Consider the following 27,421-nt stretch of genomic DNA (forward strand, 5'->3'; position numbering starts at 1 on the left):
GGTCCAGTTGTATATTTTTTCTTAATTTAATATTTGTCTAGAAATGGTTTCACTTTTTACTTTTGCTAAGCACTTTAAACTGCATTTAAAAATAAAAAAATACATGTGCTTGATAGTTATTTGAATACCTTTGTTAGGGGTTTGTCATAGAAATTAATGCCCAATCCCAAATGGATCCCTAACCACCTGTGAAGATCAGAGGATTTGACTAGTGTAAGCAATATAGTAATAGCTCCAACTTGCCCTGATATTCTAGGTGGAAGTTTTGCCATATTTCTGTCATGGGAATTTTAATGTTTGTGTTTTTCTTATCACTAATTTCTGTGTTCTATTTAAGTGCTGTTCTATGAACCAATTTCTGTGTTCATGCAAGTGGTTGACTGAACAAATCCTCTTATCAGTAGCTGCAATTTGGCAGTACGCCCAAACCTTGTTTTGAGAACAAACTCACATGTTATGAAACAGTATTTGTCGGTCGCATGAATGAAACAAAACGGTAATGATGAATTAATTATGCTAAATCATGTGTTAGGTTCTAAATATCAGAGTAAGAACTCTACAGACACTATGAAAGCTTAAACCAAGTTTATTCACCCCAAAGGATCGAACAGCTGAACAGACAAAGACATATCTCCATCAGTGGTAAGATATACCCCAATTTGAGTGGTCTCCTCTTTAAACACTACATCTTTATTACTAGGCAGGAAATTGTTATACAGGCAATAAACTGTTCCTTCTCCCTTAAGGCGACCTTACTTCTACCCCCTTCCTCACTAATCCACGGCTCTCTCCCCTTATCAGTGCTGCCACATGTGATCCTTTTCCCTGCACTTAGCACATTCCAAGCTTAATTGCACCCACCATAAACATTCCTCCTACAGATAACCATCTGGTGTAAACCCTATGGCACCGCTCATGTATCTAACATAACTAATGATTAATAATATTTAAAGTTCAGAAATCCGATCCCATCACATGCAAATATAACTTGTCCGTTTATAGCTGTATAGAAGACAACTGCTGGGTCTACCCAGGAAGAGCTTCTGACAGACGTGTACTATGGTGCATTGAGTTGGTTGGAACCTCTCCAGCACGCTGACAATTATTCATTTACGATTGACTTTGAGTGTCCCGGTGTAAGAATTTCCCCACTACATTTCTAATAGCAATAAAAATTCTCAGATCTCCACAAGTGCATAGGGGTCCATTTGGGATTGGACCCAACACTCACCATAACACTTCTGGATTTAGGATTAGAAGATCCAGAGTGAAAGAAGCCCCATCTTCCTAATGCAATGCCTATCAAGTACAAAATAGTCACCTTGTGCCCATGTACTGGTATTGCTTAACTACTGCAGTGGCGACCCGTCATTCAGGGCAGAGCCCTACCTGTTTAGCTAAAGTAATAAATAATAATTAAAATTCATTTTATTTTCTTGTTACCTGTTTCGCATGTTATTTTGGCATTAATACATGTCACATATCAGTTTGCAAATAATGCAAAAAATAAAATAAAAATATTGAGTTAATAAAGCTGCATACAAACATGGTCTCTTTGCTTTCTTGAGTAAGGCAGCTACAAAATGCAGGTGTTTCAGCATACCGTGCTTTCTGTGGTGGTGGGCAGCCAGAGGAAAATACAGAGCGTATGGGTTGGTAATGTTCTCTAGTTGCGCCGTGATTGGCTCAGTGTTCTGTCACTCATGGGGACACTACGTCACTGCAAAATCTACAGGGAGAGCTCGAATATTCAAGCAAGCCCCTTGGGTGCTGCCAGAGTTACATTAGAAGTGCCCATCCAAGATGGCTCAAGGTCATTGGCCACAGATAAAATTACATATCTACAGTAGGTTTGATTGGACTGATCATGTCAACATCATAGTTTCAAAATCTTAACTAGCAAGCTAGCAGTCATCTTGAATCAAGTCGACAATCTACTGGCAAATCCTTTTCAATCCTTGTCATATGAAGAGAAATTATAGATAAAACGTATCAGTGCTCATCGGCCATAAACATTAAACAAGTTAGAAATCGCAAATTCAACAATGAGTGGTTTGGAAGGAATCATTGGCTAACTGCAAGCATTGCAAAGCAATCACTAACATGCTATTCAGTGGAGTGGATGTGTGGTCCAAGTCTGGGTTTATGGGTCTCTTTTCCAATCTTAATAAGGATAAACATTCAACATTGGCCATGCTGTCATTCCATCATGACTCCTGCCGCTTTCAAAACTGAAAACTCAGAACTGGGAAATCTCTTTCTAGAGCTCAGATCTGAAGACCACTAACGTCATGATTCGACCTTGTTTTATTCCGAGTTCCCAGTTGTTTTGAAAGCACCATAAATCCAGAGAATGCCAGACTTATGACAAAGTTTGACACAATTTGCCCACAAAGGACCGCCACGCCACCTTTCTGTTCAAGTGAGCACAGTACAATAAGGCGAGTCCAAAAATGTATTGTATACTGCTGCATAAATGTAATATGTCAGGGAGATAGTATTACTTTCTTAGCTACAGTATGTTGTGTAGTAAGCTGTTAGTAGCCCATGTTTCTCACCCTAATAATTTGGTACCTTAGCCTACAGTTCAGACTTGGTGGTGCACATGTAGCCTATAGCCTGTTTTAGAGTAATGTAATCAAAGATTGTAAGAGTTTATGGTCTACTTATATGTCCCCTTTATTTATCCTACGGTTCTGACTTGGTGCACAGGGAGAACACTAAGAATGGCCCATGTTTTGAGTTCTGTCGCTGTAAATTTCAAAAAGTGCTGAGCAAATAGATTGACTACGTCCATCCTAGCTTGTTCATTGTCTTATCATGGATAGCCTCTTATCCGATCGTTGTCCCCTTATTTGTACATCTCAATTGTAAGTAGAACCCACATTTGTTTACACAAGTCAGCTATGTTTATTTATTTTTTTTAAGGCAGTAAATGTGGCTGAATGAACGGTTTCGCTGCCAAACAAGGCTCCGCTGATAGCTAGGTGTAGCAGTGGTAAGATGTTGGGACTGCTGCGGGGGCAGCTTTATATAGGCACTAACAGTTTGTGGGCACCGTATGGCACCGTTATAGTCCAATTAAATGTATTGTTATCTAGTTTTTTTTTGCCCCTCCAAGATTTACATGCTAAAATGGCCACTGAACTACTGTATACTTTACCATAAGTACCACAGGACATTGCATGAGTGTCAAAACTTAATTACAAAGCACCCACCACACAGGTAAAATACAAAGAATACACCAGAGGTTAACTTCTTGAATGAAATTCAAATTATGAAATCCTTAGATTTACATATTAACAATGGAGTTCACACTTTAAAAAAAAATGAAACACTGAATTCTATACAAATCAAACAGTGTACCCAAGTGCGATAAATAGAAAACTGCCTACAGTTAATAATCTGTGATAAGGCAGACGGAAGCGCACCATGTACAGCACTACGCCCACAAAACAACCATAATAGCCTGATCTATAAACCCCAAGCGTGAGCCTATGATCTGACATCAGGGCAGATAACTATGACATTAACTGGCCTAAAGACAATCAGAGTGGGGTTCAATGATATTGAGGAGTTCAGTGGTCCACCGCAATGGTTAATTAACTAAGAGCAAGGATAGGAGAAGGAGTTAGGGGCCGGTCTAAGAGCCACACATCAGGCAGTCGTCACGGTTCTCCAGGGAACACACCATAGCGGCTCTGTTGATCTCCTTGATCTCCTCCTCGTTCTTAACCGACTGAGACTCTTTCAGCTTCTCCTTGTTCAAGGTGAACTGGATGGGGTTGGCTGCAGGCTTGGTCCTCAGGTAGTACATGCCTGTCTTCAGACCCTGAGAAAAGAGGTTAATGCTTTATCTTGATGAACAGCGGCATTCGGTTTATATTTAGCACTGCTTTGATTCTTCCTAGCCAGCCCACCCGTCTCTTTTGTAAGTGTTATCAATCACTCCAAGTGCCAGCTGTCCAGGGTCCTCGGCGTAGATGTTGGCCTGTCACCCATGACACAGTCTCGACACTTAGTCAGACTGCAACGCCTCGAGCAGCCATTTTAGCCCAATGGTTGAGGATAGCCCTGGGCTGGGACCATGTAGTGTTCTATAGATTTCAATAGTCAAGTAGACTCACCTGCTTCCAGCCGTAGAAGTGCATGCTGGTGAGCTTGCCATAGTTGGGCTCAGCGATGTGGATGTTGAGGGACTGGCTCTGGTCTATGAAGGCACCGCGGTCAGCAGCCATCTTCAGAATAGTCTTCTGGGAGATCTCCCACACAGTCTTATACAGCTCCTTCAGGTCATCTGGGATCTCAGCAATGCCCTAAAGACAAGTAACAAAGGAATTAGAACAATGACTACTGAAAAGGATAACACTTAAAATCTAACAAAAAGTCACACATGACATAACATACAGTCAAATAGGGCATAATTGCACTCCAATTGCTCTTCATTGATTAGAGCTGTAATGTGATGGGTCTGGGTTCTCACCTGGATGGATCCGTTCTGACCAATCAGCTGGTTTTTCATTGCCTCGTTCCACAGCCCTCGCTCTGTTAGGTCCTTCAACAGGTGGGGGTTCACAATCTGCAAGTGACACAAAACCAAAACATTAGCGCTCACACCCTTCAAGTGTTTGAGTATGCTGTGTATGTCAGCAGAGGTCTAAGTGTCTGTGGAACCCCCAGAGAGTGATACTGACCTGGAACTCCCCAGAGAGGACTCTGCGGGTGTAGATGTTACTGGTGTAGGGCTCGATGGACTCGTTGTTGCCCAGGATCTGGGCTGTGGAGGCCGTGGGCATAGGGGCCAGCAGCAAACTGTTCCTGACACCATGCCTGGAGAAGGGGGGGGGGGGGGGGAGTGAAGTGGTGATGAGACAAAGGCTAGGACATATAAATCCACATGGAGGGCTTGGTTGGTAATGTATGTGTTGAGACTAACTGTAGTTGCATTGGTAAAATGGAGGACAAGGTTGACAACTTACTTGGCAATCTTTTCCTTGAGAAGTTTCCAGTCCCACAGGTCAGTTGGGGTTTTGTCCCACATGTCATACTGAAGGATCTGAGGAAAAACAGTTTAAGCCCAAGACACCAACCAGAAAGGCCTGAAATTAACAAGTTAGCCAAAAACAGAAATCCTACACACAATATCTAACATCCCAGTTAGGTTTTAGCGTGGTGGTACTCACGCCTTTGCTGACGGGGGAGCCTGTGTAGGTTTGGTAGGCACCAAGCTCAGCAGCCAGCTCACAACTGGACTCCAGGGAAGCGTAGTAGATGGTCTCAAATATCTGAGTGTTGAGCTTCTGGGCCTCAGCACTCTCAAAGGGGAAACGCATCAGAATGAAGGCATCAGCCAGACCCTGGACACCAATGCCAATGGGCCTGTGGCGCTTGTTGGAGTTCTCAGCCTGGTTAGAAAGAATAACCGGCATGGGAAATCAGTTACAGGTCAACATGAAGACATAACTTGTAGAATCATCTGTCTTGCTGAACATTATTAGTACCACTACATTTAATTATAGACCTTACCTCGATCACAGGGTAGTAGTTGATCTCGATGATCTTGTTGAGGTTCCTAACAATGACCTTGGTGACATAGGCCAGCTTGTTGAAGTCAAATGTTTTCTCTGGGGTGACGTACATGTTGAGGGCGATTGACGCCAGGTTACACACTGCCACCTGAGATTGAGAAACAGGAGCCAGATAGATTAGCATCACACTTTAAAAACAGCTGTTATGTGTGATCAACATTGATTTTCTACAATATACAAATCGAAGGATGTCATTCAAAATGTTTTGGGATTAAGTATGGATATTCTCAGAAAGCCATCAGCCTTGGGTGATAGATAGTAGGGATGGGCATTTTACATTTTTGACTGAGTACTCGCATAATTCCTTTCAGAGTACTAGAGCAAAAACAATTACATAAAATCTACAGTGCATTCGGAAAGTATTCTGACCTTAATATTTTCCACATTTTGTTATGTTATTGCCTTATTCTAAATTGGATGAAATATTTCTCATCAAACTACACACAATACCCCATAATGACAAAACAAAAACAGGTTTTAGAAATGTTTGCAAAATTATAAAAATAAGACATTTGCATAAGTAGTCAGACCCTTTACTCAGTACTTTGTTGAAGCACGTTTGGCAGCGATTACAGCCTCAAGTCTTCTTGGGAATGTCGCTACAAGCTTGGCACACCTATATTTGGGGAGTTTCTCCCATTCTTCTCTGCAGATCCTCTCAAGCACTGTTTCAAGAAAAAGCAAGTGCCATTTAAGATTTGATTGAAACCGTAATAGCAACTGATTATATCATGACTGTGGCGGTTACATGCAAAAGCCTATTGTTGTACAAAGGCATAGTCTTGTTTTGTTCTTTTACCAGACAAGACGCTCTTATTTCACGAGCCCTTAGTCAAGACACCTATTTTATATATATATATTTTTTTAAACATGTAATAAAATAGAACAGAATATTTTTCCAAATTAAAAAGCTGCACTTGCGAAGTGATGCGCATCTCGTGCCTGGAACAGTTAGTCTCAAAGAGTGATAATTTGAAACGGGGTTCAATGTGTCTAGTTTTTTGGTTACAAACTAAAAATCGGTCTTCTTTTAGATATACAGATATTCAATTTAGTTTACTCTGCCAGTTCATTTGAATTTTCAAAATAGATTAACAATTCCACTTTGAACACTGCATGGTGATGAATTAAGGCCACATATTTTTGGCAAGTAGGCAAACATGCTGCCCCAACAAAATACACAACACGCACCCTCTATCATATACATACACACATCACCTAGTACCTTTACATGACATTACATTCACTGAAGGATTCCAGCTCTTAAAGTTTTCCATTAGCCGGTAATAGCCAGCTTTTGAGGATAATAATAATTTTAAAAAGCTGATGAATAATATTGGCACCGGCCAATTGTCCAGGAGAAAAAATATATATAAATCGCATTGCGAAATAATGCTTTTGAGCCTATTCATTGATGGAAATATATTTGACTGGTTATGAATATCGGTCTATAGGTTAATTTGCAGAATTAAAATTGTCGCACATTCTGTATATTTGTTATGTATTTTATTTATCACACGCATACAGAGCCTTTGAGCGGAAAATCTTTAAGACAGTGCGAGAGCTGGTGCTACAGCATCTCAAACAGCAAATGCATAGGCAACGAAGGCAGGCTTCATCAGACAACTGAACATTTTTACTACATATGAGGCATGTCTTACCTTGCTTCAAAGTAGTGTAGCCAAAATCAGACCATATCCATGGTGGAAATTTGCTAAAATGTATTTCATTGTCCAGTAGCCAAAGGCACAATCCTTGTCATATTAGCAGCCCATGCTAGTTGTTGCATATTAGATCGCCCATTTTTCAAAATTTCGAATGGCTATTTTCATCTTGGTCACATGAAACCACTCGCATGTGTGTACGCTTTTGAAAGGTTTTCCTCTAATTGCATTATGGAACAAACATTCACGCATAGCCTACTGCCTTGTGCGCATTGCTGCACTTAAGTGAATAAATAGTTTATCAACATTAGGCTAAACATTCTGATCGGTTGCATCAGACTCATTTCTTTTTAAAGTTACCTTTTGTATGTAGCCTAGGCCTACTGGTTGTATGAATTTGCGATCCATCATACCACAACTGTCCCAGAGTCTGTTTGGAATAGGCTATTTCATTCGACAAGCTGACCAATAGAATAGGTCAACTTTTCAAAACATACGAAGCCACATTTTCCTAACGGAAACACTGGTATGCATACAGGCATGCTTAATGAGTCTGAAAATACAGTCAGTATTTATTAGGGATGCTCGATATATCGTAAGCATATCAGAAGATATTCGCTAAAAATGACATACATACCTATATAACGTAGGTAGATGACGTAATGACGCTACGAAAAATATAGCGCAAATGGGTAGTTGATATTAGAGCTTGACCGAATATGATTTTTCACCACCGAAATCGATTGGAGGACCAAAAAAAGCCGATACCGATTAAATCGGACGATTTTTATATATAAGTATATACATAACACACATACACACAGTTGAAGTCGGAAGTTCACATACACATAGGTTGGAATCATTAAAAAACTCGTTTTTTCAACCACTCCACAAATTTCTTGTTAACAAACTACAGTTTTGGCAAGTCGGTTAGGACATCTACTTTGTGCATGACACAAGTATTTTTCCCAAAAATTGTTTACAGACAGATTATTTCACTTATCATGCACTGTATCACAATTCCAGTGGGTAAGAAGTTTACATACACTAAGTTGACTGTGCCTTTAAACAGCTTGGAAAATTACAGAAAAGGATGTAATGGCTTTAGAAGCTTCTGATAAATTATGTCAATTAGCCTGAGTCAATTGGAGGTGTACCTGTGGATGTATTTCAAGGCCTACCTTCATACTCAGTGCCTCTTTGCTTGATATCATGGGAAAATCAAAAGAAATCAGCCAAGACTTCAGAAAAAAACATTGTAGACCTCCACAAGTCTGGTTCATCCTTGGGAGCAATTTCCAAATGCCTGAAGGTACCACGTTCATCTGTACAAACAATAGTACGCAAGTATAAACACCATGGGACAACGCAGCCGTCACACCGCTTATGAAGGAGACGTGTTCTGTCTCCTAGAGATGAACGTACTTTGGTGCGAAATGTGCAAATCAATCCCAGAACAGCAGCAAAGGACCTTGTGAAGATGCTGGAGGAAACAGGTACAAAAGTATCTATATTCACAGTAAAACAAGTCCTATATCGACATAACCTGAAAGGCCGCTCAGCAAGGAAGAAGCCGCTGCTCCAAAACCGCCATAAAAAAGCCAGACTACGGTTTGCAACTGCACATGGGAACAAAGATCATACTTTTTGGAGAAATGTCCTCTGGTCTGATGAAACAAAAATATAACTGTTTGGCCATAATGGAGAAAAAAGGGGGAGGCTTGCAAGCCGAAGAACACCATCCCAACCGTGAAGCACGGGGGTGACAGCATCATGTTGTGGGGGTGCATTGCTGCAGGAGGGGCTGGTGCACTTCACAAAATAGATGGCATCATGAGGTAGGAAAATTATGTGGATATACTGAAGCAACATCTCAAGACATCAGTCAGGAAGTTAAAGCTTGGTCGCAAACGGGTCTTCCAAATGGACAATGACCCCAAGCATACTTCCAAAGTTGTGGCAAAATGGCTTAAGGACAACAAAGTCAAGGTATTGGAGTGGACATTACAAAGCCCTGACCTTAATCCTATATAGAACATTTGTGGCCAGAACTGAAAAAGTGTGTACGAGCAAGGAGGCCTACAAACCTGACCCAGTTACACCAGCTCTGTCAAGAGGAATGGGTCAAGATTCACCCAACTTATTGTGGGAAGCTTGTGGAAGGCTACCCAAAACGTTTGACCCAAGTTAAACAATTTAAAGGCAATGCAACCAAATACTAATTGAGTGTATGTAAACTTCTGACCCACTGGGAATGTGATAAAATAAAAGCTGAAATAAATCATTCTCTACTATTAATCTGACATTTCACATTCTTAAAATAAAGTGGTGATCCTAACTGACCTAAAACAGGACATTTTTACTAGGATTAAATGTCAGGAATTGTGAAAAACTGAGTTTAAATGTATTTGGCTAAGGTGTATATAAACTTCCAACTTCAACTGTGTGTGTGTGTGTGTGTGTGTATGTATATATATATATATTCATATAAAAAATAATAATAATAATACTTTAAAAAAAAGAATTGTCCGATTAATCGGTATCGGCTTTTTTTGGTCCTCTAATAATCGGTACCGCCGTTGATATTATATAATAATGACAACTACAACAATACTGAATGAACACTTATTTTAACCTAATATAATACATCAATAAAATCTATTTAGTCTCAAAAAAAATAATGAAACATGCTCAATTTGGTTTAAATAATGCAAAAACAGTATTGGAGAAGAAAGTAAAAGTGCAACATGTGCCATGTAAAAAGCTAACGTTTAAGTTCCTTGCTCAGAACATATGAAAGCTGGTGGTTCAATATTCCCAGTTAAGAAGTTTTAGGTTGTAGTTATTATAGGAATTATGACGTGTCGACTATTTCTCGATACCATTTGTATTTCATATACCTTTGACTATTGGATGTTCTAATAGGCACTTTAGTATTGCTAGCCTAATCTCAGGAGTTGATAGGCTTGAAGTCATAAACAGCGTTGTGCAGCAAGCATTGCTAAGAGCTGCTGGCAAACGCAGTAAAATTTGAATGGATGCTTACGAGCCTGCTGCTGCCTACCACCGCTCAGTCAGACTGCTCTATCAAATCATAGACTTTATTATAATATAAACACAGTCATTAATAATGGTCAAATCCGGAAACTATCATTTTGAAAACAAAACGTATATTCTTTCAGTGAAATACCGAACGGGCGGCAACCCTAAGTCTAAATATTGCCGTTACATTGCACAGCCTTCAATGTTGTCATAATTATGTAAAATTCTGCCAAATTAGTTCGCAATGAGCCAGGAGGCCCAAACTGTTGCATATACCCTGACTATGCGTGCAATGAACACAAGTGACCATTTCCCTAGTTAATATTGCCTGCTAACATGATTTAAAAAAAACTAAATATGCAGGTTTAAAAATATATACTTCTGTGTATTGATTTTAAGAAAGGCATTGATGTTTATGGTTAGGTAAATTTTTTCGCGAATGTGTTTTGTTAAATCATCCCCCGTTTGGCGAAGTAGGCTGTGATTCGATGATAAATTAACAGGAACCGCATTGATTATATGCAACGCAGGACAAGCTAGTTAACCTAGTAATATCAACCATGTGTAGTTAACTAGTGATTGTGAAGATTGATAGTTTTTTTCTAAGATAAGTTTAATGCTAGCTAGCAACTTACCTTGGCTCCTTGCTGCACTCGTGTAACAGGTGGTCAAGCCTGCCACGCAATTTCCTCGTGGAATGAAATATAATATAATCGGCATCCAAAAATGCAGATGACCGATTATTATGAAAACTTGAAAATCGGCCCTAATTAATCGGCCATACCGATTAATCGGTTGAACTCTAGTTGATATTGTGCCATTTTGGACACAGCCTCAGTAGTTCCAACTGTTTAGGTAATCTGTTTCCCTCACCTCATCATGGCTGGTGTACTCTACAATCTCAGTACAGAGGTTACTGGACTTGATGGTTCCCAGGTTCTGATGGTTACTTTTCCTGTTGCAGGCGTCCTTGTAGAGCATGTAGGGGGTGCCCGTCTCAGTCTGGGACTCAATGATGGCGTGCCACACCTGCTGGGCCTTTACCACCCGCTTCACACGACCCTCTTGCTCATACCTGGGGTGAGACAGGACCAGTGAGACTGCACACAAAGCTGAGACTGGTATGTAGCTGTGTTATACAGGCTCAGGAGCACCAGTCTTACCTGGTATAGAGATTCTCAAACTCCTCCCCCCAGCACTCATCCAGTCCAGGGCAGTCACTGGGGCACATCAGGGACCAGTCCTGTGGGTACAATACACCATGAGTACTGATATCTTGAAGATACCCATTGAAATAAAACCATTCCATATTCCTTTCTTTATCACTAAACTCCAGATCCCGTTTGAACAATTCAGTTTGTACACGGATGTTGCTGCATACCTGGTTGCTCTCCACTCTCTTCATAAAGAGATCAGGGATCCACATGCCGTAGAACAGATCTCTGGCCCTCTGCTCTTCCGTCCCCGTGTTCTTCTTCAGGTCCAAGAAGTCAAACACATCAAAGTGCCACGGCTCCAAGTACATGGCAAACGCACCAGGTCTCTGAGGAGAGGGGAATGAGAGAGGGCGTTAACTGTCTGATGAATGTACAGTAAACACAGGCCACAGAGTCTGAAATGCATGTTCTCAGAGCCATCAGCCTTGGGTGTAGAGGGTGGGTCAACTCTGCGCAGAACACTAATGCACATCTGTGAGGTCATCCTGTAGCCAGAGTCAATAACACAACCTCTAGCTAATCTCATTTCTTTCTCACCTTGTTGCCTCCCTGGTCCACATAGCGTGCTGTGTTGTTGTACACTCGGAGCATGGGAACAAGCCCATTGGAATTTCCATTTGTCTGAAAAAAAATAATGTAAAAAGCCTCAGTCAATGAGACTTGCCAAGCGTTACAATGAAAAGGCATCTTTGATTATTTATAAAACGCTTTCCCCCACCATGTCGGAGCAATCAATCGTCCACTGTTCTGGGTCGTTGGAGTAGACATAGCCATCACTCTCTGCCCCTCATGACACAGGCTCGACACTTACAGTCAGACTGCAACGCCTCAAGGGGCAGTCTTATTTATAAATGCGACCGTGTGATCCTCACCCCAGCGATGTAGCTGCCCGTGGCTCTGATGCAGCTGACTGCCACTCCGATGCCCCCTGCTGATTTTGAGATTAGGGCACACTGCTTCAGGGTGTCGTAGATGCCCTCGATGCTGTCGTCCTTCATGGCCAGCAGGAAACAGCTGAAAATCAACAAGGACAACCCATATAAAACACATCAAGCACTTTTCTGGTTTGCACCTGGAACGGTCAATGTCTATAGTTTCTAAACTTTACTTTCAGCTAACTTAACATGCGTAAATATTTGAATGAACATAAGATTCAACAATTGAGACAAACTGAACAGGTTCCACAGACATTATTCAATTTCTGTTAGTCACATACATGTTTCCCTGAACAAAGGGGGGGGGGGGGGTGTCAAAATCAAACAGTCAGTATCTGGTGTGGCCACCAGCTGCATTAAGCACTGCAGTGCATCTCCTCCTCATGGACGGCACCACTCTTCCACCAAGGCACCTGCAAGTTCCCGGACATTTCTGGGGGGGGGGGGGGAAATGGCCCTAGCCCTCACCCTCTGATCCAACAGGTCCCAGACGTGCTCAATGGGATTGAGATCCGGGCTCGTCGCTGGCCATGGCAGAACACTGACATTCCGGTCTTGCAGGAAATCATGCACAGAACGAGCAGTATGGCTGGTGGCATTGTCATGCTGGAGGGTCATATCAGAATGAGCCTGCAGGAAGGGTACCACATGAGGGAGGAGGTCTTCTCTGTAACGCACAGCGTTGAGATTCCCTGCAATGACAACAAGCTCAGTCCGATGATTGTGACACACCGCCCCAGACTATGACGGACCCTCCACCTCCAGATCGATCCCGCTCCAGAGTACAGGCCTCTGTGTAACGCTCATTCCTTCGATGATAAACGCGAATCCGACTATCACCCCTGGTGAGACAAAACCGCAACTCGTCAGTGAAGAGCACTTTTTGCCAGTCCTGTCTGGTCCAGCAACGGTGGGTTTGTGCCCATAGGCAACGTGGTTGCCGGTGATGTCTGTTGAGGACCTGCCTTACTACAGGCCTACAAGCCCCCAGTCCAGCCTCTCTCAGCCTATTAAAGACAGTCTGAGCACTGATGGAGGGATTGTGAGTTCCTGGTGTAACTTGGGCAGCTGTTGCCATCCTGTACCTGTCCTGCAGGTGTGATGTTCAGATGTACCGATGTTGTTACACGTGGTCTGCCACTGCGAGGACGATCAGCTGGCCACATCTGCAGTCCTCATGCCTCCTTGCAGCATGCCTAAGGCATGTTCACGCAGATGAGCAGGGACCCAGGGCATCTTTATTTTGGTGTTTTTCAGAAACAGTAGAAAGGCCTCCTTAGTGTCCTAACTTTTCATAACTGTGACCTTAATTGCCTACCATCTGTAAGCTGTTAGTGTCTTAACAACCATTCTACTGGTGCATGTTCATTAATTGTTTATGGTTCATTGAACAAGCATGGGAAACAGTGTTTAAACCCTTTACAATGAAGATCTGTGAAGTTATTTACATTTTTACAAATTATCTTTGAAAGACAGGGTCCTGAAAAAGGGACGTTTCTTTTTTTTCTGAGTTTATAATTCAGTAATCATAGCCATTACACTGAGGAATGGCTTATAGTAGGATGGCTGTTAGTAAGCGCTTACCTAGACAGCTGTGGGCGGTTGGTGCCAGCGTTGAAGAGTGTGGGGGAAGCGTGGGTGAACCACTTCTCTGACAGCAGGTTGTAAGTCTCGATGGCAGCATCAATGTCAGTCTTATGAATCCCAACTGCCACCCTCATGAGCATGTGCTGTGGTCGCTCAGCAACTACACAGGAACAGGACAGATCAACATGACGGATATAGCTCATCTGAACTACATATTTCCACATAAAAAAGCTGCTCCGATAATGTGTCTGTTTGACCAGGTGCCACTGGTGATGAGCCCTAATCCAATGTAGCATATGTTCATGTCATGACAAGATGTCATTTCTGACAGGGAGGTAATGTATCCATGAGCCAACTCACCTTTCCCATCAATTTTCAGCAAGTAGGACCGCTCAAGAGTCTATGTAGAAAAATACAAATTTGTTTACTCTCCTACCATTGCAGAATTGACTTAAATTGCTATTGCTCATAAACCATGTACTGTAAAAATGACCTTGAATCCAAAGAAGTTATAGGAGAAGTCCCGGTCAAAGATAATGGCCGAGTTGAGGCGGTCCTTGTTTTCTAGGACAATGTTGAGTGTTTCCTTGGCGACCATGGGAGAGTGCCGTTTGTTTAGCGGGTTGACATAGTTGTATAGATCCTCCACCACATCTGCAACAGCATTGACGAAGAAAATAAGATGGTTAAAAATAGATTTTTCCGGATACAAGTAGTTTGCAGTGCTGTAGTACGCAAGCCCAGGACTGACTCGAGATTCGACTTTCATGACTTTTGACTACCATTGGTGAATCGGACTTGCATTTGCACTTGGACTGGATAGGCTACTATGATAAGCAGAATATTAGCAGCACCGGGTACGCAGAGCAGCGAGGGTTGTTCTCTAGCTAGTAATGGGACTGATGCGCCACACCGGCACACGCAGCCCATATCAGAAGGTGAGCTTCGGCGACGCAAGCGATGAGTGTGGGCAGACAGGCTCCACTCCGCCACCAATCTTAGGCGAGACATTACGCAAGCAACTCGCGTCCCTGTAACCACCAGCCTACTATTTAGCATTGGCTAGTTAATACTATTGTTTTACATTTCATAAAGCAGTTTGTTTCTTTAGTTTAAAAGTAAAAGTCTCTTCCCATAAGTATTGAAAAGTAGGCCGTCTTTGAATGTGTAGTGTCTCTACGCTCCCACTTTCCCATGTCTCCCTTTAGTTCACACTCTGGAATAAACATTAAAAAAATAGAAATATTTGTGAGTTATCACAAAAAAAAGTAGCCCGTTACAATTATTGCAAATAATAATCTGATCAATCTGACAGGAGAAATAGCCAATTCAGTCGAGAACATTTCATCCCGTCAAAACATCTGTACAAATTTGACATAACTATTTAACATGGTATTAAAATGTGTGTGAGAACGTGTATTAGGGACTTTATTTTCATAGGCTATTGCATATTTCAGGCAATTATGACCATTGTGAAATGCTCACATGAAAAATCATCCCGTCACTAGTTGTTGACAGACAGATTTCTGCCAAATCAATACAGGCGCAAATCTAGCAACAGACGATCATCGAGCCAGCAAACAAGCAAGCAAAAAAATTAAACAGCAGTAGGCCTAACCAAAATACCAAATGTCTAAACATAAAAAGTTGTTAAACCAATATTAATGTGGTATACTTTGTTAAACTCAGACCCAGTGACTCAGACTTGAGCACTTGGACCAGGACTTGAGCACTAGGCCTGACTTCAGCCATTGGGACTCTTAGGTGCTTCTAGCAACGCGGGTGTATTTACAGTGCATTCGGAAAGTATTCAGACCCCTTAACTTTTCCAAATGTTGTTACATTACAGCCTTATTCTAAAATGAAATCATTCCCCCCCTTCAATCTACACACAATACCCCACATTGACAAAAGAAATTATCTAAATTATAATTTTTTTATTAAAAACAATATCACATTTACATAAGTATTCAGACTGTTTACTCAGTACATTGTTGAAGAACCTTTTTTAGTGATTACAGCTGAGTATGACGCTACAAGCTTGGCACACCTGTATTTGGGGAGTTTCTCCCATTCTTCTCTGCAGATCCTCTCAAGTAGGTTGGATGGGGAGTGTCGCTGCACAGTTATTTTCATATCTCTCCAGAGATGTTCAAACAGGTTCAAGTCCGGGAACTTGCTGGGCCACTCAAGGACATTCAGAGACTTCTCCCGAAGCCACTCCTGCATTATCTTGGCTATGTGCTTAGGGTGGTTGTCCTATTGGAAGGTGAACCTTTGCCCCAGTCTGAGGTCCTCAGTGCTCTGGAACAGGTTTTCATCAAGGATCTCTTTGTACTTTGCTCCGTTCATCTTTCCCTCGATCCTGACTAGTCTCCCAGTCACTGCCGCTGAAAAACATCCCCACAGCATGATGCTGCCACCACCACACTTCACCGTAGGGCAGGTTTCCTCCAGAGGTGACACTTAGCGTTCATGAAAAAGAGTTTAATCTTGTTTTCTCATGGTCTGAGAGTCCTTTACATGCCTTTTGGCAAACTCCAAGCGGGCTGTCATGAGCCTTTGACTGAAGAGTTGCTTCAGTCTGGCCACTACCATAAAGGCCTAATAGGTGGAGTGTTGCAGAGATGGTTGTCCTTCTGGAAGGTTCTCCCATCTCCACAGAGGAACTCTGGAGCTGTCAGAGTGACCATCGGGTTCTTGGTAACCTCCCTGACCAATGCCCTTCTCCCCCGATTGCTCAGTTTGGCCAGGCGGCCAGCTCTAGGAAGAGTCTTGGTGGTTCCAAACTTCTTCCATTTAAGAATGTGGCCAATGTGTTCTTTGGGACCTTCAATGGTGCAGAAATATTTTGGTACCCTTCCTCAGATATGTGCCTCAACACAATCATGTCTTGGAGCTCTACAGACAATTCCTTTGACCTCATGGCTTGGTTTTTGCTCTGACATGCACTGTCAACTGTGGAACCTTATATAGACAAGTGTATGCCTTTCCAAATCATGTCAAATCAATTGAATTTACCACAGGTTGTAGAAACATCAAGGGTGATCAATGGAAACAGGATGCACCTGAGCTCAATTCCGAGTCACATACTGTAGCAAAGTGTCTGAATACTTATTTACATAAGGTATTTCAGTTAATTTATTTAGCAAAAATGTCCAAAAACCTGTTTTCACTTTGTCATTATGGGGTATTGTTTGTAGATCGACAAGGGGAAAAAGGTATTCATTCAAGACTGTCACATAACAAAATTTGGAAAAAGTCAAGGAGTCTGAATACTTTCCCGAATGCACTGTACATACACTAGCATTGGTTTCAATTGTATTGGGTTTCACAAAAACAGTCAGTGGGAAACCAGAAATTAAATACAATTCAATTTCAATTGCGCCTGTGGGCAGGATTGTTGAGCAATATGGTGCAGGGAATTTGAGTCAATATCTAAATGAGCGTATTATTAAACCGACTTTCCAAGCATGGATCTGTTATATACCATCTCCCCTCTGCTTACCTCCTGACAAAATAAAAGTCAATTTGTGAACAAAAGATGTGTATCTGGTCAGAGCTTTTTTTCACTCTTCCATGAAATAAGCAGAGATAGACCCAGGACACACCCATGGCTTAGACATTACTTTTACACACCATGTTTTTTAATAACCAAAGTGAGATTGTCAGCTCACTGGCATGTTGGACATCTGAGCCAGTGAATGTGGTGGCTTAAAATAGGCTACTTTGACCGAGCCTGATAACTGAGCAGTATGCATAACTTTTAGAACAAAGGTCAGAAGAATTACAGTTTGAGAGAGAGCAAGTGCGAGAGAGACTTACCGCTGAAAACCTTCTTGGTCTCCTTGTGCAGGTTGGAGACTGCAATGCGGGCAGCCAGGATGGCATAGTCGGGGTGTTTGGTGGTGAGTGTGGCAGCGATCTCTGCAGCCAGCGTGTCCAGCTCCACTGTGGTGACCCCATTGTACAGACCTTGGATGACCTTCATAGTGATCTGGGTCTGAAAGGTGTAACAGGCAGAATACAGGGTTATGGTGCACACAGAAAACACTACAATTGACAAACAATAGAAATACATTGAACATAACATGTCAACTTACTGGATCGACAAAGTCAGAGTTGAGTCCATAGCACAGCTTCTGGATGCGGGAGGTGATCTTGTCAAACATGACACGCTCTTGGCGCCCATCTGAAAATTATGTAAAGACTGAAGTGTTAGTCAGAAATCACTTCAATAACATGAATGTGTGCCATGGGAAAAGAACATTGAAGTAAATGTCAGTCATATTTCCCCAAAGCTTTAAAACTAGTGACTAGTGTCTATGCAGAACAAAAATATAAAAATGCAACAATTTCAAAGATTTTACTGGGATACTGTTCATAAGGAAAATCAGTCAATTGAAATAACTTCATTAGGCCCTAATCTATGGATTTCACATGACTGGGAATACAAATATGCATTCGTAGGTCAAATACCTAAAAAAAATAAAAGTAGGGGCCTGGATCAGAAAACCAGTCGGTTTCTGGTGTGACCACCATTTGCCTCATGCAGCGCGATATCTCCTGGGGCTGGGGCTGTGCATTATCATGCTGAAACATGGTGATGGTGCCGATGAATGGCACGAAAATGGGCCTCAGGATCTCGTCACGGTACCTCTGTGCATTCAAATTGCCATTGATAAAATGCAATTGTGTTTGTTGTCAGTAGCTTATGCCTGCCCATACCATAACCCCACCATGGGGCACCTTGTTCACAACGTTGACACAGGCAAACCGCTCACCCACACGCCATACACATTGTCTGCGGTTGTGAGGCCAGTTGGATGTACTACCATATCCTTTAAAACGACGTTGAAGGTGGCTTTTGGTAGAGAAGTGAACATTCAATTCTCTGGCAACAACTCTGGTGGACATTCCTGCAGTCAGCATGCCAATTGCACACTTCTGCAAAACTAACAGGGATGGTAACAAATTTGTGCACAAAATTTGAGAGAAATAAAATGTTTGTGCATATGTACATTTTCTGGAACCTTATATTATAACACTTTACATGTTGCGTTTATGTTTTTTCAGCCAGCTAACGTCCTGTTTTGTAAACCAGAAAGCTGTTTGGGGAAAAAGTAACAAAATTGAAATACTTGAAAATGTTAGTTAGCTACTGTATATATGACTACTTAATTGATGGGATAATAAATCACTTCCAATCAAATTACCTATGTAGAGGTTAGCTAAACAAAAGTTTAAACAATTAGGCGCCAAGTTTGACAAAGCCTGAACATTCCTGTCTTGATCTAGTTAAGGCGTTCAATCACATTTGCTAACAGTTCAATTTCTGAATTGGTGGGTGAAGTTACCTTAGCAACTAAATTAGCTACGTGGTCTTCAAAAAGTATTTTCAATATAACTGACATGTCTAACAGTAGTTAATACAACAACTTTACATGTGTTATATTATAGCTAACTAACCTTAGCTAACTAGGTTAGCATTATAGCTACACAGAAAGCTAGATTAGCCAACCAGCTGACAGTAGCTAGCAACCTAACTAGGCAAAGTCATTCAACGTGATTAATTTGAAAGTATATACTAACTACAGCAAAATACTCAAGCTTGCTTGTACGAAGAAACATGAGATCAAGACACAGGGAAATGACAAGTACAGTAACGTTAACTTGCTACCCTTCCTACTATAAAGGACCTACCTCGCTTTATCACATGCATGTTGACAAGGGTTGTTTTCTTTCCAGAGAAAGTGCGAAATATAAGAATAACACTAATACTGTATATAGCTTAGAATGTAGCGGTACAATGACACAGACGCCGCTGACTTCAAATGAGGAGGATAAAGCGCGAATAACTTAAACAACCCGCCACAAACTCTTTTGGCACAAAATGTGTAGCCAATCAGAGGAAGAACGAGGCCACAGAACAATGGTTGGTTATAAACATCTTTGGAGGCCCAACTCGGCGGAAAATCTGTCTCCCTCCAGCAAGTGGTATTTTTTTCGTCGTCCAAGCAAGGCGCTGTTGTATGGAGGTCAATGAGTGTCGAATTTATTCAACAAAAAAATGAATGGCTTATTTTCTACGTTATGTTTATTTGATCAAAAATAAGTTTCGTAATGCTTAAATTGTTACACGTGTACTGATATAAGTAGAACACGTGACATTCTGCAGCATATTCATGGCATGAGGCTAGTAGGATAGGATCTCTCCATGGAATACAGACGGTTTACAATAATGAGATTTATCCACCAATCCAAAGAAATTATAGGCGGGCGCTAGACACCCCACCGTGCCGTTTTGTGGACAACGACTCCCATTCGTATCTTGTCAGTTTATCCATAATCTTTGGTTAAACCAATTACAGCGGCTTGTTCTCCTTAGTTTCCGTGTTCCAGTCAGCTGTCACCATAAACAAAATCTGGCGGGATATTTTGAAACGTAAACTAGGTCATTTGCTTTGTGGGTTGGTTGGCTTTGTTTGGCAAACACTGAATAAGACTACATCATCAACCTACTCTTTACAATACTGACTGATCAAATAAGGATGATGAATGCTCAGAGACATTTCTTAGAGGACATGTTACAGTAAGAGGACCATAAAACAATTTTAATAGGTTAAATTCTTGAACAATATACCGGTATTCACCTTTGCACAAGACTCCTTTAAAATGTTTCACAGCAAATACATGAATTGTTAGATTATTTGTTATTCTATCTAAAAATGGGTATATTACGATAGACAATGTGGTTATGGTTAATAAAAAAAACTCACAAAGTGACTGCATTGCTCCTCCTTGTTTTGACAAAATGAACAGTTTATTAAAAATGGCAGTCAGTCCATGTGCAAAAGAAAGATAGGCTATAGCACCCTCTGCTGTTTGTTTCAATACCCTGTTTGTATTGAACCCTTTGAAACGAAACATTATATCCACACTATGAATTGGGAACAGTGTAATTTTATGATGAAGGTACAATACAACTTGATAATATAAAGTACTAATATAAATATATTATAACCTTGATAAGCATATCTTCCACAATGGCTCCCCATCTCTTCCTGTCCTGGGCTATTTGGATTAGGTGAGTCTTATCTGGTCATGAGCTCAGACTCAACAGTTTGCTGCTAGGTCATTCTTGGGCTTTTCATCTTCATCTGCTGGATGTCCCCAAAAGAGGTTACAGACTCGTAAAACAGGGATCATCAACAAGATTCAGCCGCGGGCCAATTTTTTCTTCAGCAGATGGTCGGAGGGCAGAACATAATTACAAATCATATGACCGCAAGACCCCTTGACTTTTTCCACATTTTGTTTCGTAACAGCCTTATTCTAAAATGTATTTGTTTTTTCCCTCAAACTACACACTATACCCCATAATTACAAAGCAAAAACAGTTTTACATAAGTATTAAGTATTTACATAAGTATCACATTTACATAAGTATTCAGACTCTTTACTCGGGAACTTTGTTGATGGATCTTTGGCAGCGATTACAGCCGAGTACGACGCTACAAGCTTTGCACACCTGAATTTGGGGAGTTTCTCCCATTCTTCTCTGCAGATCCTCTCAAGCTTTGTCAGGTTGAATGGGGAGCGTCGCTGCACAGCTATTTTCAGGTCTCTCCAGAGATGTTCGATCGGGTTCAAGTCTGGAATCTGGCTGGGCCACTCAAGGACAATCAGAGACTTGTCCCGAAGTCACAGATATCGGGTGCACCAACGGTAAAGGTGAGTCTGTACAAAGAGGGCGTGTTTATTTATATATATATATATATATATTTTTTTTTTTAATGTTCAATGACTGCACCTGCGCTCTAGCTTGGCTGACGTTAGCAAGACTACCTGTGCTCAACTGTAATTTCCCGGTCATTACCAAAAGTGCCCATTTCAATCATCATTGACGAAAATATCCAAACCACATAGATTACTATGGAACTTTGCTCTGAGGAATATATCGACAATCCAAAGATATTTTTATTTCAAAGACATATTTAACGTTTTATGCTCTCGTTTGTTAGTTTTGCATAACATATTATAGCCCATTTTATATCAACTACCTGTAGGGTACTCTTTATTCACCTTGTATGACTTACAATGTGTCATGATGTTGATGAAGGGAGGCAAATGGTAGTGGCCTAAATCAAATGATTTGCTGTTCCAAAAACTGAACTACCATTTTTAACCAGACCTACTTCCACTTCTTGTCCTTAGTTAATCTCTTTGCTGTCTTTTTACTGGTCCACTGACAACTCACTCACTCACATTTCCTGATGTGTGAACCACACCCATATCTGTTAATCTGGACTACATAGCAATTCCTACCATTGTCACTGACTGTATTAACCCTAAACAATGTGCAGTCCCAGTGTCTCATACAAGTTAAAATGGAGAGGGAGTACTTCACTTGTGACATGGAATTATACTTTTCGAAAATCAAGGCATGACACCGTTATAGGATCTGTCTGACAGTTTTAAATGTGTTATATCTGTTCTAGAGTCCAGCACAGCTGAATGGTTTTAATTTAACTCATGATGTCACCAATCCCTCATCCCAGCCACAGTTTGAGTCCCGCCCCCTACACCCGCACCAGACCCAAATATTCTCAGTAGAGAGCAGTGGGGTGGGAAGTATGAGTTTCTGCTCTCCTGTATCGGCTACTGTGTGGGACTGGGGAACGTGTGGAGGCTTCCCTACCTCTGCTACCACAAACACATCTTAGTCAGTCTACTGTGTCTCCTTCAACTCTCCATGTGAAGCTAGTACATGCTGATGCTTCAATAGTTGAACAATGAATCCTCTTGTGTTGGCTGGCAGCATTCCAGATGTAGTAAGTGATTATAAAGCCATAGTGCTGTTTGTAGGAACTGTCCTTACATGCCGTGTATACGTGCATCAGCTCAGTGTATAAACAATCAAACGAATGAGGAATGTCTCCGCTTGAATTATCCAGTTTCCCCAGCCTAAAACCCCAAACAGCAAGCAATGCAGATGTAAAAGCACGGTTGCTAGGAAAAACTCCCTAGAAAGGCAGAACCTAGGAAGAAACCTAGAGGAACCAGGCTCTGAGGGGTGGCCAGTCCCCTTCTGGCTGTGCCGGGTGAAGATTATAACAGTACATGGCCGTTAAGGCCAGATTGTTCTCCAAGATGTTCAAACGTTCATAGATGACCAACAGGGTCAAATAATAATCACAGTGGTTGTAGAGGGTGCAACAGGTCAGTACATCAGGAGTAAATGTCACTTGGCTTTTCATAGCCGGGCATTCAGAGGTCGAAATAGCAGGTAGGGAGAGTTGAGAGTTGAAAACAGCTATGTACTTAAGAGCTGTTACTCTAACTTTGTAGGTGGTTTACGTGACTGGTTTACGTGACTTAGTGCTGATCGTTTTGATCATCAGAGGTGCTACACCGGAGGGGTCACTTCAGGGTGTTGCCTTCTACCTGACCCCTGAATGGGGTCGGCTGACCAGTGCACAGGTATGTCCCGTAGTGGATACAGGCTGGTATATCTAGATTCAAGTATAGGATGTGTGCTTGTGTGTGTGTGTGTGCCTACCTTTAATGATGTGTGTCAAGGTCCTTGCTGCTGGCCAACAAAGTAAACAGCATGTCTTATCTGTCACCATTACCATGTAGGTGTGGAACGATGCTCCTCCCAGATCTTCTACTCATTGGGGATTGGTGTTGGGGGGGCTGCTCTCCACGGCCACCTATAATAAGTTTGATAACAATGTCATTAGGTCAGTAGTACTCTTCTATGCACTCTGAGGCTACAGGCATGCTGGGAAATGGAGTCAATTCTAATATTGTTCTGCTTTCAGGGACTGTCTGGTCATCACCATAGGGAACTGCATCACCAGCCTCTTTGTGGGCTTCGCCATATTCTCAATCCTGGGTCACATGGCTTGAAGGAAGGGAGTGCCTGTTAGAGAGGTGGAAGACACTGGTAGCTCACAATGAGCAAATCACTTGTTTTAACAATACATTTATTTATGTTTATGACATGGTAATCACAATACATCCAGTTATTATCATGGCAATAAAGTAATTTTATGGCAAATATAAGCTCATTATTGTTCTTCCGCCAGGTCCCGGTTTGGCGTTTGTGGCATACTCAGAACCTCTTGCTTGACTGCCAGGCTCTGTGTTTTGGTCGATCCTCTTCTTTTTCATGCTGGGGGTCGACACTCTGGTAAGCCACAGTTTTGTTCTGTATTGAACCACAGTGCTTTAAACTCACCAAACACAGACATCTAACACCCCGCTCCCTGTTTCTCTGGCTCTCATCCCTGTAGTTTGGTGACATGGAGGGTATCACCATGGCCATGCTGGATGAGTTCCCACAGCTCAGAGCTAACATGAAGGAGAAGTCTCTGTTCCTGGGACTTCTGTGTTTCGGCTTCTGTCTAATGGGACTGCTGTTGATCACGTGTGTATTAGTGAGGAAGGGGTGTGTTTGTGTTAGTGCTGGTGTCCGTCTCTCCATAGGGAGGGATTTACTGGTTCACCCTCATCGACTCATTCACCACTAGCTTCGGCCTCATTACCCTCTTCATTGGCATCTCCTTCTTCTATGGTACACAGCAACATGCACCTCTAACTCCATACCCTGCATGCTACATTTCACATACTAACCACTATTCAGACATGCCACACACTTACTGTATGTCATTAGTCTATTCAGATACTTTGACTAATAAGTGTCTGCATTCCTTAATATTCACATGAGTGAACCAGTTTTGCCAGGACATCATTGCAATGATCTGTCTCTGTCCTTCCTGGTGCCGCAAAGTGCTGCTCTACTTCAAAGCATGCTGAGTATTCTGCACCCCATTTCTCCTACTGGCGAGTCAGGCAGATTTATTTGACCCTTGACCTTTACATTATATCTCTGGGAAAGCATCCCTCTGTCTTAAATCCACCCTTTGTTGCGCCCTCAGTGGTGAATAATTGAAAGAAACTGACATCTATCCCCTTTCACCCCGGCTGTGTTCTCTATGGGCTTCTTTTCAATCACCCCTCAGTATGTCTGATATGTGTGTTTTATGAGCAAAGTCTTATTGCTGATGTTTTCATTTCTGTTGCCTTTGTTTCACCCCACCTCTCTGTTTCTGTGTCCCTGTTCATCCTAACCTATATCTTCATTGAGATGTACAACACCCAGCTGCACTATGGTGCCTATGTGTATACCGCTGGGGCAAGGAGCTGGCTGTGTGCATGGGTGCCACCTGTTGTCTGTAGATCCCCATATGGGCCATCGTGGCCATCAGCAAAGAGTCTGGGACACTGAAAGACATCAGTATCGTCCGCCCCATTTTCCTCCTGTCTGTCATCACCCAGGCCATGTTACACGGCTATAGTAACTGCCCTAAGCCAGGGGTGGGGAACCTTTTTGCCATCAAGGGCCATTTGGATATTTATAAATTAATTTGGGGGCCATATTATTAACATGAGCTATTTTCTGCTTTATTCATGTTTTAATGTGACTTTAATAACTGACATTGGTTTTATAGTTTAAATATGACTTTTATGATGTGTCCTTGAGTATTTTGAAAAGTGCTAGTCCTATTTAAATAAATATTAGTATTGTAAATAATGTTATGATTACTTGTTCAAACTCACCTCTACTGCGATGGCTGAAACTGCTTATCTTTGACGAGGCGTTTGATGTCAGCTGGCAGTGAAGATGACGCTACTCGCAGCTGGTTTTCCAGGTTTGTGTCAGACAGTTTTGAGTGGAATCGAGTCTTTGCAAGAGTCAGTTTAGGTCGTCCCGAACACAGATGCGAATTTAAGCGCATGTCTCCTCAGAACAGGAAAATGCTCAGCGCTAACGTACATTGAACTCAAGGAGAGGGCAGTTGTTGTACCTGGGTTTGAGCTTGTCATTGCTTTGCAGCTCAATGACTTCGTGTTGTAGGCCATCCGGCACATCTGCTGGTTTGACGTTAAACGGGGTTGCAAATATGTTCAACTCCAGTTTACTTTTCACATCCTTAAACTGCTCACAAAATTCCTTTTGCGAGCTTTCCACACTCACCAGCATATTCTGACGTAATCTCAGGCTCTTGTCCTTGCAGAGTAGAAAAATGTACTGTGTTACTCCTTTCTAGTTGGACTTGCCACGGACTTGCCACATCCGCTTGTCATCACTCAGTTCCGCAACAGGTTTCCCCCTTCATGAATTGTTTAACGTCATCCTTCAGTCATAAAACCGCGCAAGCATGTTTCCACGGCTCAACCATCGCACCTCACAGTGGTAAACCAGATCACCATACTCCGATTCAAGATCACTCAGTAGCTCCTTAAACTGGCGGTTCAGCCCTTTGCTTTTGATAAAATTGATGGTCGACACTACAGTTGCCATTACATTGTTCCGCTTCAGCGACTGTGCACACAGACTTTCTTGATGTATGATGTAGTTGCATACAATTAAATCACTTGGATCAAGACTGAAACAACTTATAATTTTTTTTCACTAACATGCTGACCAGACCGGACACGTCGCGTGCGCGTGCGCGAGCGTCGCAAAATAAATTTAGAATTTTTTTTTATTTTTTTTATTTAACCTTTATTTAACCAGGTAGGCAAATTGAGAACACGTTCTCATTTACAATTGCCATTTACAATAAATCCATGTTATTCAATTATTGCACCCACACTGCTCGCGCACGCCAACGAGTGTCTGCGTTGCCAAGGGCTAAAATAGAACTCCTTCCTATTTCTGACACAGATCGTGCTGAAAGTCCTGCCCCTCCCATCTCCTCATTGGTTATACCCACGTGGGTGATAGAAAGACGAACTGTTTTGCCGGTAGTCGTGGTAATACTACGAAAGTTTAGATGCGATCACCATATAAATTCAACGATAAAAAAGCCTGAAAGGAGGAGAGATGACTAGAAACGATTCGGTTGGCCGTTTTATGTGTGGGTTAATTTGTCGGAGTAGAGGACCTTGTGCAGTTCAGGTAAAATAACAACTCAATGTTTATATCCAAGGACAAATTAGCTAGCAACAGCAAGCTAGCTAAATAGGACAAATTAGCTAGCATGTGCAAGCTAACTAGCTAAATTGCCATAGATGTTTAATGCTTTTCGACCTGTCCCCAAGTTAATGTCATTGGTTCAGAGTTTGTTTTGATATTTTAACCTGCGTGTCGTGATCGCGTTTGGTGTAGGGGGGCAAAATAAATGTATGCACGATAGCGCACGCGCGCAGCCGGTTTGCGTTCCGTGTTACGGTTAACCCCTTTTTCGAGCCAACCATGGCTGTCGCTCCATCTGTATTAAGGCCACTTAATTTTTCAAACTGTAGCTCAAATTTGCTCATAGCCGAGACAAGTCCTCACCTCTGGTGGTGCGATGCATGGCTTCCAAAGACAG

At 41.9% G+C, this 27,421-nt stretch overlaps 1 protein-coding gene, 1 long non-coding RNA gene and 1 pseudogene across 8 annotated transcripts; 1 reads left to right on the top strand and 2 right to left on the bottom strand.

Annotated features, from left to right (window-relative positions):
* Window positions 1-570: 570 nt before the first annotated feature.
* Window positions 571-27,421, bottom strand: LOC139533971 (ribonucleoside-diphosphate reductase large subunit-like). Of its 7 annotated transcripts, none has more exons than XM_071332581.1 (20): window positions 25,662-26,498; window positions 23,879-23,961; window positions 23,669-23,749; window positions 18,137-18,225; window positions 17,859-18,036; window positions 14,527-14,687; window positions 14,394-14,433; window positions 14,031-14,193; window positions 12,384-12,525; window positions 12,049-12,132; window positions 11,676-11,837; window positions 11,458-11,537; window positions 11,168-11,369; window positions 5,527-5,676; window positions 5,184-5,405; window positions 4,980-5,056; window positions 4,695-4,830; window positions 4,484-4,579; window positions 4,128-4,316; window positions 571-3,832 (listed from the first exon to the last, which is right to left on the bottom strand). In XM_071332581.1, exons 3-20 carry the CDS (start codon window positions 23,709-23,711, stop codon window positions 3,644-3,646), a joined length of 2,403 nt encoding a protein of 800 aa, XP_071188682.1. In that variant the 5' UTR covers window positions 23,712-23,749; window positions 23,879-23,961; window positions 25,662-26,498; the 3' UTR covers window positions 571-3,643. The 7 variants fall into 7 exon arrangements, with proteins under 7 accessions (XP_071188682.1, XP_071188658.1, XP_071188641.1 ...); XM_071332557.1 differs by lacking the exons at window positions 23,879-23,961; window positions 25,662-26,498 and adding exons at window positions 20,813-21,272; window positions 21,565-21,773 and having other exon boundaries at window positions 23,596-23,737; XM_071332540.1 differs by lacking the exons at window positions 23,879-23,961; window positions 25,662-26,498 and adding an exon at window positions 27,388-27,421.
* Window positions 12,230-12,351, bottom strand: LOC139540302 (small nucleolar RNA SNORA17; annotated as a pseudogene).
* On the top strand, window positions 23,598-25,627 carry LOC139534040 (uncharacterized). Its single transcript, XR_011666899.1, has 3 exons — window positions 23,598-23,779; window positions 23,861-24,231; window positions 24,335-25,627. It is a non-coding gene; the product is annotated as an uncharacterized lncRNA (long non-coding RNA).

Source organism: Salvelinus alpinus, chromosome 1 (assembly GCF_045679555.1).
Source record: "Salvelinus alpinus chromosome 1, SLU_Salpinus.1, whole genome shotgun sequence".
Taxonomy (NCBI): Eukaryota; Metazoa; Chordata; class Actinopteri; order Salmoniformes; family Salmonidae; genus Salvelinus; species Salvelinus alpinus.

Bases quoted from the DNA above. Each gene is read 5' to 3' on its own strand.
- LOC139533971 (XM_071332557.1), bottom strand. From the start codon at position 20,963: ATGTTTCGTTTCAAAGGGTTCAATACAAACAGGGTATTGAAACAAACA. The intron at 11,838-12,048 runs GTGAGAAAGAAA...CCCTCTCCTCAG, and splicing joins TGGACCAGGGAGGCAACAAG to AGACCTGGTGCGTTTGCCAT. The intron at 4,580-4,694 runs GTCAGTATCACT...TGTCACTTGCAG, and splicing joins TCCTCTCTGGGGAGTTCCAG to ATTGTGAACCCCCACCTGTT.